The following is a 12,029-nucleotide window of genomic DNA, read 5'->3' on the forward strand; positions in this document are numbered from 1 at the left end:
CATCCATCCAAAATTAAAACTCAGTTATTACTAGTAATAGTAATAGAACTGGAGGTTCTTTACTCTTAAGAAGTGAAGCAGAAAACACGAAGGAAGTGTTCTTACCTCCCCTGTGTACGTCAGGGGGAATTGCAGGTGCCATCATGTTGGTATCCATGGGCTGGGAGGTATCGTGTGTCATCGGATCTTCTGGAGGCAGGTAAGCAGGCGGGGGAGTATCAGCTAAATATAGAAAAGGCAGAGATACACAACTCCTTTCCTCTCTTTAAAGCACATCTACATATCCACATAAACAGTTTGAGCCTGGAAATGCTTCCAGCCTGACTCAGCTATAAACTTCCACCCACCAGAAATCTGAAAAAGCAATCATGGACCTCAAATAAGGAAAGCAAAGAATTACTGTGCATATTAAGCACAACTGCAATAAAAACAAGTCACTTCACCCCCACATAAAGCCACAAAAGAGAACTCAGCTGTGTTTCCAGCCCACGGTTCTGCAGGCTGAAAGTGCCATACAAACATCAGGGCACAAAAGAGATCTCAGGGCCCAGCCAGGAGTAGATATTGAGTATGTTAAGAGTGAACAGAAACTGGAGCAGAAAACTTTCAGTTCGAGCTTTTCCGTTTCCAACACAATTCTACCAGCAAAGTATTTAAACATCCCAGTTATATCCAGGGCCTTATCACTGTCAGTATGAAGTATTAGCTCTGTTTCTGTAGACTGGGAACAGTAGAGTATTCAGGAACCCTAATTCTACAGAAGTGGCCATTTGGGTTTGGAATTTCTCTGTCAGTGTCTCTGTCTTGTCCCATTCAGGGCTGCATCACCAGCACAGAACAAACCCTTGCACAGTGACCACACTCACTAACATACGGCTTTCAGCCCTGTTTGACATGTTCCAGCCAGCACTGCCCTTCAGCTGCCTATTCCACTTCTGGGAAAGCTTCCCAAAAGATTTCTTAGAAGCTGCTGGAAGTTGCCAATGTCACCATTTCCCAATACACCAGAGGACACTCTCCTCCAGATCAATTGCACAGAGGTACATCCAAGAGCGAGAGAAACCCTTGCCTGATCCCTGCAAACTTGCGCTGCAAAAACTGGGATTAGATTACCACTGTGCTGTCTCTGCTGCTGCTCATCCCACATTTATTTCCATTACTGAGAGTATGGATTGCAAACTACCACAGCAAATAATCACAGGGGATTCCAAAACTCTGAAAACCAAATTAGCATCAACAAAAGGCAGGAGAATGCTTTGTAAGTTTTGGGGGTTTTTGTGGAGTGGTGGTTTTGTTTAGATTTTAATGTATTTTTTAAGAAAACGTGTTCATGACATTTATTAACTACTTATTGTTTAGCTAGTATTTTGTTGAGAGCTTTACATCTAATGCTGGCACATGCCTGTCTAATTCCCTTACTTGAACACCCTCATTTGGATGAGAAAGCAGCAGAAAAAGACAGAGATGGCAACAGGGTTGCATTAAAAGCTTAACAAACTGCAGTGGATTTTGAGTCTCCTGTTTTACTAAGCCTTAAGTGTTTGTGCAAACACGATGTTGGTCATGCACAAGATTCCAAGGCCACAGGCAACAAATTAACCAGTATCCAGAAAGTTTTCAAGGATAACTGCTTTGCCCCTTTATTTTTGTATTTTTCAAAAGTCAGCCTTTCCCCATTAGTGCAAGATGGACAACAGTCCAGGGCTAAGCATCAAGGACATCGGTATCCTGACCTGCCCTCTAATTCACTTTCTTCACTGCAGCTGCTGACATTAAGGGCGTGTGGATAGAACAGACCTTCAAAGATCAAGTGAACTTCCACAAGCCAGCATTCAGGAAGACCTTCTTGGGTCTTTATCTCTGTTGGAAGAGCCCCCAACCACAGCAATCACGTTAAAAAAAAGGAAAAAAAAAAACAGCTGGTTTCACAGGAACTCCTCACATTTTTTAGAAAAGCCAATACAAACTCTCCTTCCTTCCAGCAAATTCAGTAGTCTTCACTCACAAGAGAAAAATTTGAAACAATTATCAAGAGCAAAAATCTATGGATATTAATTTCATGTAATAGGAAACAGATTTTCACAAATCTGCTGCTTTGTTTACACACACTCTCCCTCAGCCCCTGAAGAAAACAGGCAAAAAACATCAGTAAGCATTTGTACTGCATCCTTCTCCCAGCATATAGATCAAGAAATCCACTACAGACTGCTTCTGCAGTATTTTTTATCCAGCCACATGTAAAGACCAAAATACGGCAGCTTCACAGAATTTTCTACAGACATCAGTCAACAAAGGAAGGCTCTTACTTCTCTGACTTTAGGTAGTAAAACTGCCTGAAGAGTTGTTTTTAGGACCTGTGTTTCAGCTGAAGTATATTTGCTGCTTGAAATTACACCACTATGCGAAGAAATTGTTTATCAAGTAGCAGTACCATGGTGACCTTGAGAAATATCCTTTTTCTGCAGAGCTAAAGCCTTGTGCTGAACTTATGATGATCTCTTTGTTAAGCAAGGATGATCACTAGCACCACACTTCTACTGCACTGAACACTATGCTTTGTGGGCTAAACTGCTGAACTGGTCCCCAGAAATATTTTGGATCCCTCCCCACACCCCACAGGAGTTCTACTGTAATGTTTTAACTGTGTTTGAAACAGGCACAATATTAAAGCCTTCAATATTACCAGACAAAGAGATTCTATACTCTGTATTACCTTACATCTCTCAGCTTGCTATTGAACACAAGTGTTGGCCGATCATTTGGTGTTAATAAGCAAAAAACCCACGACAGCAGTGATGTCCAACCACCTTCTCCCTTCTGAAGGGAAGCTGACTGTACCTGGCATCTGGAAAGGACTTCCCGGGTCCGAGCTGGCTGGAGAATGCGGATAGGTGCTACTGCTGCTTCCAGGTGAGTTTGGATAGCTGCTGCTGGGCGAGTGGGGGAACGGGTGACTGTTGGGCTGCTGGAAAGAGTCCGGGAAAGTCGCGTTGTGCGGCATGTGGGGCTCGTTTTGTCCCAGGTTGCGGAACTGCGCCAAAAGGCTGTGCTGGGGGTTGTACTCGCTGTGCCTTGGAACCAGCACTGGAGGAAGGACTGGAAAGGGAGAAAGAGAGAAAAGCCACAGCGTTGGAGACTCAGTTCTGAAGGTATACAGGGGAAAAAACCCCACATTCTTCCTCCCCCCTGGCATATCCGCATCTGCCTCCAAAACAAGGTAGTCAAGCCTAGGAGCACATGTCCAAGCAAGAACTCTTTCCCTTACATCCGGTTACTGCACAGCTTGAATCCGCAGCTCCCTGGTTTGCCAGATGGGAGCTTGTTTCCACAGAGGGCCAGTGAAGAAGAGCCAAGAACAAACCACAGTTCTGCTTTTCAGTCTTACTCGCACAAAGAGATGCTGGGAAGAGCTTGACAATGCTGACATGCAGTTCCTCCTGCTGCACTTGTCATCCTACTAATCACCTAATGGCCTGTAACCCAAACCCTTGTTAGTAAGAACAGATTTTTTTTTTTTTCCTGAAGACAATACTAATAAGCCTTGAACTCAGTCTGGCCCCAACAGCTGTAATTTTATTTTTAACCTGGACTATGTTCTTACAAGTTACTATTAAAACACTTATTAACTCTTCAAGTCAGTTTACAAAATGTGCAATTTAAACAAAATTATGTAGTTCAAAAAAACCAACTGAGCAGCAATTGAGCTGCAACTATGTGCTACTGTGGGATCAGAGAAACATCAGAAACTAGGAGTCTCACCACACTTCTGAAGCCTTCTCAGCAGAGAAACAAAGGTCTCTTTCAAACTGGGAATATGAACATGATACCAGATACACTAAGATAAAAGAATCAAGTCTTTTTCCAGTTCTTCAGCTTCTATCTTTGCCTCACAGCAAAGTCCAAGCTCACTGAAGGATTAAAAGCTCTTCTATTCACAGAAATTTTTGGGTGATGGATAGAGGAGGAGAGGCAAGGTCTGGGAGAGGAAGGTCCATGCACAAAGTAGTGGAAGAGAAATAAAAAGGCTAGTCCTCTTCATGTCTTCCCCCTTTGGAACCTCCGTTTCTCAACTCCATGGCTGAGCAGGACTGGAAGAAACCCCCCCACAGAGTCTGCCTTCAAGATAGGATGCCAAAAACCCAGCAAAAACCAGGAAAAACAAGCCAAGGCTACCACCCCCTCCCCTTGAGACTCCTGCTCTGGCCCCAACACCTGGGCACACAGAAGAGGAACAGGACCATGTGTACACAACAAGCCTATACAGTCGTAACTATCATTCAGATTAAGAAAGGTGTTTTGGAGACAGCTGCTTTATTAAAAGGCTGAATTACAAACTAATTGAAAAAAAAAAAAAAAAACAACAAAACAAAAGAAAATAAAACCCAGCATTTTCTTGACATGACAAACAGGTTCTTCCAGGACACTGGGGCATCTTTACTCTTTCAGCACTTTGCTATTACAGAAGCAGCACTCAGGTACTTACTCTGGTGCCCTGAAGTCCAAGAGTACCAGGATACCACTCAACACATAGACCAGGTCTGAGGTCTAGGTTCATGTTTAAAGGGGATATAAATGAATGCCACACTAAAAACTCACTCTCTATTCCTAAAGTCACAGATTAACTAAAAAGAAGTAGGTTTCCCTTGCTCTTTTTTTTTTTTTTGCATATGCCTAAAAGAGAAATTAAGCCCCCATTTTTGCCTGCTAGTGGCATTAATGCATGAGCAGTCTGATCCCAGAAATCTTCACTGAACATACACTGAAAAAACCCTAAACCCTCACTCCTGAAACTAAGGCTGCCCAGGTCAGAAGCAGGTTTTAAGGATTTAATCTCTGATCTCTCTATTTCTTAGAGCAACTTCACTGAGATTCCAACAGATCTCAAATATTTGAGGCAGATGTCACCCCTGAGTAAATTTGTTTAGATGACAAAAACAAACTCCACTTTACAAGGCAAAGTTCCTAATTATGGTGTTTTCTGAAACAAAACACAACCGTCATTCTACGGAAGTTCTCAATTGCAAAACACCCCAGGAGAAGCTGCTTCTCCCCCAGCTGTGCAGATTGTTTCTTGCTCCAACACAACCATTCTCACATGCCACTGGAAAAGCCTGCTAAAAAAAAAGTTGCTCAGCATTCAGGTGGACATCACAAATCCCCTCATCCTCAACATGTCAGAGCCAAGTTCTCTGAATATCAGGGTCTCTCAGAATTAAGCTTGTTCTGTTAAACCAAGAAGTCCTTTTGCAGCTAGGTCAAGTACTATTTAATTGTCATAGTCAACATTTGCTGGGCTAATAAATTAGCAGTCAAAAAATTAACAATGAGATCATGTGTGAAAATGTATTTTCCCCTTCCTGTCTTTATGATTCTTTCTTACTTTTCCAAGCATTAAAAACACAGCTCTCATATCTCTTCCTTTCCTACGGATGAAGGTCAAACCATTAACTTTCCTGGAGTTAATTTGTGCAGAAAGTACATCATCTACCTTTCCCATCCCCTACCTCACATTAAACAATGACACACATGACATCAGAGGAAGCCACATGATTTACAGCATTTTAAAATAGCAGGAGAACAGGATATTTTCTGTATGTTTTCTGTAATTAAATTAATGCAGTGCCAGATTTTCCCAAGGTATATGTACATGTTTTCTCCTGTTGGGCACAACCACTGGCAAAGTTTAGAAGGACTTGAGATAAAAACAAGTCTCCTTTTCCCATGTGTCCTTCATGCAAACCCACGCTTTTTGTCCAACTCCATCAACCTCAAGTGATTAAATGCCAACTTCTTTTCAAAATATACATGGAAAAGGGGGAAAAACAATACAGCTGGTATTGATACAATACAAATAGTCTCAAAAGTATCATTGCAGAATTTGAGTGCTGCCCCTAATTCACATCCTCTCTGCACACACACAACCTTCAATGAGGAGGAAAAGCCCTGAAAGGCCACATCAGGTGGGACAGAGGCTGCAGTGCTCCAGTTAGTTTAACTCCAAGTCACTCACTGCCATAACCTGATCTCTCTGCAGCTCCCAGCTTTTTTGCAGGGAAGCTGCTCCTAGTGGAGCCACAGAGGAGTTCATTTGAGTGCTGTTCACTCAGGAATAAAGACATGAGCAGGGACTGGGCCCTTTGGAGCATGGAAGGCTGCCAGGAGTTCAAACCATAAAGGGGGATGCACACCCTCCTTGCTCCCCTCACCCCTGCGTAAGGCGCTGAGCTTCTGGTCAGGTTGCAGACCTCAGCCACATGGAATAACAAATTACTGAGGCTCAGTCCAGCAGGGGAGGAGGCTGATCTCTGCTGCAGCTGCCAGCTCCAGGAAGAGGTATAATTGAAGGGGAGAGCATGAGAGAGTTATTCGGTGCAAAGCCAGCACACCTGTTGCTATGAAATAATGAAGCAGTGCACATCTTTGCTGGGCAGATCTCTGCAGGATGTGGCTCTAACCATTTGCAAACACAATTCCTCCCTTCCTCTTCAGCGGAAGGGAACACAGATACAATAAAAAATCATTTTTTAAAAAAAAAAATTATCATCAGTATCATCAGCATATATTTAAAGGAAACATACTATTGAATACACTGTCATCTTAAAAAGCTACTGCAACAGATTTGCAAACTCAGCCTCATTAAAGTTAATGGAGTAGAACCACAAGTCATCCAACAGCTTGATTTCTGTAATTCTTCAAACACCAGATTAAAAGGTTTTTATGTGCTATACTTGTGGCTAAATTTTACTCCCAAGTTTTTCTGTCAATGTGAACCTGGAGTTGAGAGTTAATACCTGACTACTACCAGTAAGGTTACTAGTAAGAAAGAGGGAGATAAACCCCCAGGAAGCAGGCTGGGTATGTTTGTGGAACTGTAGCTGAGGCCCCGTGTCTGTCAAGACAGCCTGGGAATTGGGGAGCTTGTTTTTACAATGCAAATAAGACCAAGTATGCCTGCACCAAACAAGAGGAGCTGTATTAAAGAAATTAGAGCTACAGGGCAATTTCACCCACAGGGCTATTTCATCTAGGAGCCAAGAATGTCAAAAATACAGAAGATAGACCAAAGGCAACCTGGCTGTTCAGATAAATGTTCTGACTAACCACACCAAGGAAGAAATGCTTTTATGAAAATGTAATAGTGGCCTTTGAAGAAACTTACTGATCTCTACTCTTTTTATCTCCAGCATGTCACCCTGTTCTTCAGAAAACTAACAGCTGTGCTATCCTAAATAAAGATCTTCTTGCACTTCTTTTTTGTTCTATTTTCACATTCCAGAGATAATGATTTCAGCAAACACAGAAAGTCTCCAATTTATGAACATAACTACGTTTTTTTTAAGTTTCTCCATGAAAAACCCCAAACTAATCCAATCCAAAGGACCTGCTGTACTTTCAAAGAAGCATATTTTCTATCCAGATGGGTTTTGATTATCTTACACAAGCCCAGATGACAGCTAGCTTCCCTCAAGGGCTCATTTTTTCCACACTCTTTGCATGTTATGTCAAAATTTGGGTAGGTATCTCTCTTTCCACGTATGGAAATTGAAAGACCATGTAATGAAATACAAGGGGCCACATATAAAAAGACAGACTTTGATCCACTTTCCTTGCCAAAGTAGATTCTACTTCTTCTGTAAAAAATTTATTTATAGAATAAATGGAAAAAGAAAAATATAAGCAATTGGTGCTGCACTTTTTGCTCTTCAAAACCATGACTTGGCTAACATATGTATTGTAAAAGGGTTTGTACCACAACAGGGCCCTCAGTGCTAATGAAGATCTGACAACACTACCATCAGACAAAGCACTTTCATTTCCAAGCATTATATAGCTGCATTTTCATATGAATTGATGCAAAGCCATGTATGTTTTGCCAGAAAAACAGAACTGCAGGTTGGGAAGAAGGGAAATCCTAAAACAAAAGTTCATGCTATCTGGAAATAGGAAAATCCTGCAAAGACTAAGTTATAACAAAAAGGAAGAGTTAGGAGAAGGGGGGGAAAAAAACTCCAAAACCAACAAAAGACAGCAGCTGTGTTAAACTAACAAATTTGAACCCTTCTGAAGACTCCCAGCTTCATTTCCTGCCTTTGAGGTCACAGCAGCTGAAGCTGGCTGTGGCATCCTGATGAGCACTCCAGTCCCACGGTGGGAACAGAGCAGGTACCAACACATACTCAGCTGAATGTGCTGTTTGGTCTGCTCTCTGCTAGAGAGACTAGAGTCACTGAAGCATTCAGACTGCAAGGCCTTGCCAAGATCTTGCTTGTAAACACTAAAACACTGTGTAGAGAGAAAACTGTTTATGTCATTAGGTTTTCTCATGTTGCCTGAGATATTCTTGGTTAAAAATATAAAATTAATAAGCATTGTGTCAAAAGCAATCTCTGAGGATTGAACTACTTAAAGCTCTTCCAGTAACCCTTGGCTGTGGTATCACAGCTTTGCTTTGCTGGTTTCTCAAAAGGAGAAATTCCAGTCTTTGAGACTTTCACTCCAAACCTCTGTTCTAGTAATTGTAGCTATTCAGCAACCTGTTTTGGGTGACAGAAAGACAAGCTTTCTACTCCAGGAGAAAGCTGAGAGCTGTCTTGTTTTCTCAACTCTTAATTTTATTTGCAGTTTTGGGAGACCCCACAGCTTGGCTTGTCATTTTGCATAGTCACAAATGAAGATGTATTAAAAAAACCCAAAACAAACTGCAGAACAGTTGTTACTTTACTGACTTTGCTTTTACATCAGACATCTGGTCTAAATGCATTTGACAAGTAATAGTAGGACATTTCCTGCATTACAATATTCAGCTAACATTAGATTTTATTTGTGGATGCTCTGATAAGCTGACATTCTGATTAAACTGACATTTGTCAAGGTCAATTTCAGAATTTAGTACTAATTGTATGCACATTAGTGAGGGAGTCCTTGTAAGCAGATTTGGTGGAGGAACAGTCCTGATGCAGGAGGAAGTCACAGTGATAGTGTGTATTAACTCAGACATTTACACAGATCAGAGTTCAAATTAACTGTACAAAAGCCACAGTCACCATCCTACTGAGTAGGCTAAAACTTGGAAGTCTGGTCTTTCAAATCAGAAGAAACATCTGTATCTGGTTAATTTTAAAGAAAGTAAACACACACCAAATAGGACAGAAACATACCTTTCTTAGCAACTTTTATCCCTTTATTGCACTTTCTTTTTCTGACATGTAGTAAGGCTAGACAAGGAAAGCCCTGCTATAAGACCATTCCCTCCTTCCACCTCCTTGTTTCAATTCCTCTCACCCAGGTCAGCTCTGGTGGGGAATTTCAGAACTGAATTCTGCAAAGCCAAAATGAGGGAAGTTTTATTCTGCTTGCCAAGCAAACTGACGGTTGCTTTTGCTATTTTGGGGAACTATCCTATAATTGTGCCCACCTGTTGTAGCAACGCTATTTTTAAAGTCACACCCAAGCGCACACATGGCTGTACAGCAAAACCTCTCAGGGATGACACTCTGCTCCCTCACCCCCAGCCTGCAGAGGTGAACAAATCCTGCTATGGAAATCATGCAGGAACAAGGATTTTTCTAACTTGGTTCTACATATTAACTCTGAAGGGATGCAGCAATTTTGCCCTCCCTTACACCCCAGGAGCAGCTTCCCTTTTGCCTTTTCTTCTCTCCCTCTTCTCCTCTCCCCTTCCTCCAGATGCCTAGCACTGCTGGCATTATCCTCCACCAGGCCTGGTTCTGTGGGAGCCTGCAGTAGGTGTGTTGCCTTACAGAGCCTCACTGAGAGCAAAAAGCAGAGGAGATCAAAGACAAATACGAAAATAATCAGGTTAAAGTCATAGGCAGAGAGTCCACACCAAGAGCAAAAACAGCATGACACACCTACCGCTCTCCTCAGAGCCTGGGGACCTGGCCTGCTCTTGTGGCAAAAAGCAGCTATACATACAGGTAAAATGTTTCTGGCCAGCAAAAAGCTTGCTGAAGCAGACACACACTTTGAATTCATGGTTATAATTGAAAGGAACATCACCATTTTTAGGCAGAATTGAAAATTCAACTGTTAGGACAGGATACTTGTCTGCATCACCAAAAAGCAACCACTGCTTGCCCCCAGTTTGGCTGGAACATTGGCACCATCAGCTTCATAAAGCCCCTCAATGTAGAGCAGCCAGCTCCCTGAAGAATAGAAGCTTAACAGAAGACAACCATTCAGCCTTTTTTATCTACTCTTTATTGCTACTTGCAAAAAAATGAGGGATAGCCATTTACAGAAACACTGTACCTTCAACCACCTCCACAAGTTAAACATGAAAAAGAACGTTAATTTCACTTTTGCCTCCTTTGTAACATAGTATAAAGTCAGAACCTAGCAGGATGATGGGCAAAGACACTTAGTAGAGGCAAACACAATTCTGCATCAGAATGGAGGAGAGCTAGTGTTCACCAGCACTTTAAGAAAATTAAATATTCAGTTTCTTCATCCTCCTTCCTTCCCCTTTAGCTAAGGCGAAAGAACTGAACCTCCTCCCCTGAAGCCACATTACAAGTGTGACTTATTATTATTATTTTTAATAGCTGTGTCAATTTAAGCACCTCTTCATCGTCCCTGTTCCATATTCCATTTCTTTTGTTTTGTTGTTAGAGCAAACAGGATCCAGGCCTTTTTTTTCCCCTAAATTCTGGATGATATCTTTCATCTGGTCTCATTGACATAACTGAGGACAAGCAAGCAGCAGAGGCTGTATCTCCACAGAAACCTAAGGAATAAAAGATGGGAAGGAAGTGTCTCAGGAGGGACTTTACATATTCTCCAGCAAAACTTGAGAGGTCATTTGTGGCATTTTTAGAGGGCTGAGAAACATTGTGTTGGGTTTTTCCTCATAGCCTCTGTGTATGCTGTACAACTAATTATTTCTCAAGTCTTGATCATACTTAAGGATAATCTCGACAGGTATCTCTAAACCAAAAAATAAAACTGAGGAGAAAAAGCAGATTCAGCCAAGCAAGCACACCAGTTCAGCTAAGCATGCCAATTTTTAAGAGCCATCAAATTCAGACCTTGCCCTCCTTAATTAAAAGCTTTGCTTTGCCTTGCCAAGGGAGAAATCCGACAGCCATTAACTGCCCTGCTCCAGAAATAATTCTGCACACAACAGACGTAGGGAACAGCAGCAGTGAGCTACTGTAACCCATCTCGAGGAGATATTTCCTCCTGGCACTCAAGTGCAAAGTTGCATTCCGACTCCCAGCAACAAGTCTCTACTTTCTCCTCTCACGTCCCTCCACCTCCACACTCCTTCCCAGACGTCCTCCGCAGGGCTGTGTTGGTACAGATGTTCCCGCAGCCAGGATGAAAGCCCCTGTGCTGCCCTGATCAGCCTGAAAGATAACACAGCAGAGGAGAGGAAAAGTAACCGGTTCAGCACAAGGCCATGGGAACAGCTGTGCTGGCATAACACAGCAAGCAGGAGCAGCCCCTGCACCCCGCCATGGAGCAGGGCTCCATCGCTCCATCAGCTCACTGGTTCCAGGCTGGACAAGTGTCACTGTGACAGGAAGGCCACCCTTCCTCACCTCCACCCTGTGCCCCCACGCTGCTGTGCTTCCATCTGGTTCCACGTGAATGAGCTGAGGGCACTGAGCTTGCCAAGTTAACTGTGCCAAAAAGTAGTTTTCTGTGAGTTTTCTTGATTGACATGCCACAGGATCAGACAGGCCCCCGTGCCTGTGCAGAGCCTCCCAGTCAGGTTAGGCACAAGCATGGTCCTATCATGTCACACCCGCGTGCCTGCCAGATGCCACATTCCCTTCCATGTGCAGGGACACTGAGAGATTCCCTGTTTGAGACTGCTGATAGTTTTCTGCCTCCTCTCACTGTTTACAACCTGCTCCTATCTAGCCTGACTAACACAAAAATCTTACTTGGATTCAGGTGTAGCTTTGTAGCTGGCAGAAACACCACAGAGTGCCAGTTCTCATGCCTTCCAAGCTTATCTTCACAAGCTAAACAGTGAAGATGGAATAAGGTATCAAGGTAGA

General features: G+C 42.6%; 1 protein-coding gene across 2 annotated transcripts in view; it reads right to left on the reverse strand.

Annotated features, from left to right (window-relative positions):
- Nucleotides 1-12,029, reverse strand: part of SMAD1 (SMAD family member 1) — a 44,406-nt gene that overhangs the window by 8,790 nt on the left and 23,587 nt on the right. For both annotated transcript variants that reach the window (XM_082281391.1, XM_082281392.1), the window contains exons 3-4: nt 2,839-3,096; nt 106-222 (exon numbers count right to left, since the gene is read on the reverse strand). In XM_082281391.1, coding sequence (XP_082137517.1) covers nt 106-222; nt 2,839-3,096 — 375 coding nt within the window. The remainder of the gene's footprint in view (nt 1-105; nt 223-2,838; nt 3,097-12,029) is intronic.

The sequence above is a fragment of the Coloeus monedula genome (genome assembly GCF_965178545.1).
Source record: "Coloeus monedula genome assembly, chromosome: 5".
In the NCBI taxonomy this organism is placed as follows: Eukaryota; Metazoa; Chordata; class Aves; order Passeriformes; family Corvidae; genus Coloeus; species Coloeus monedula.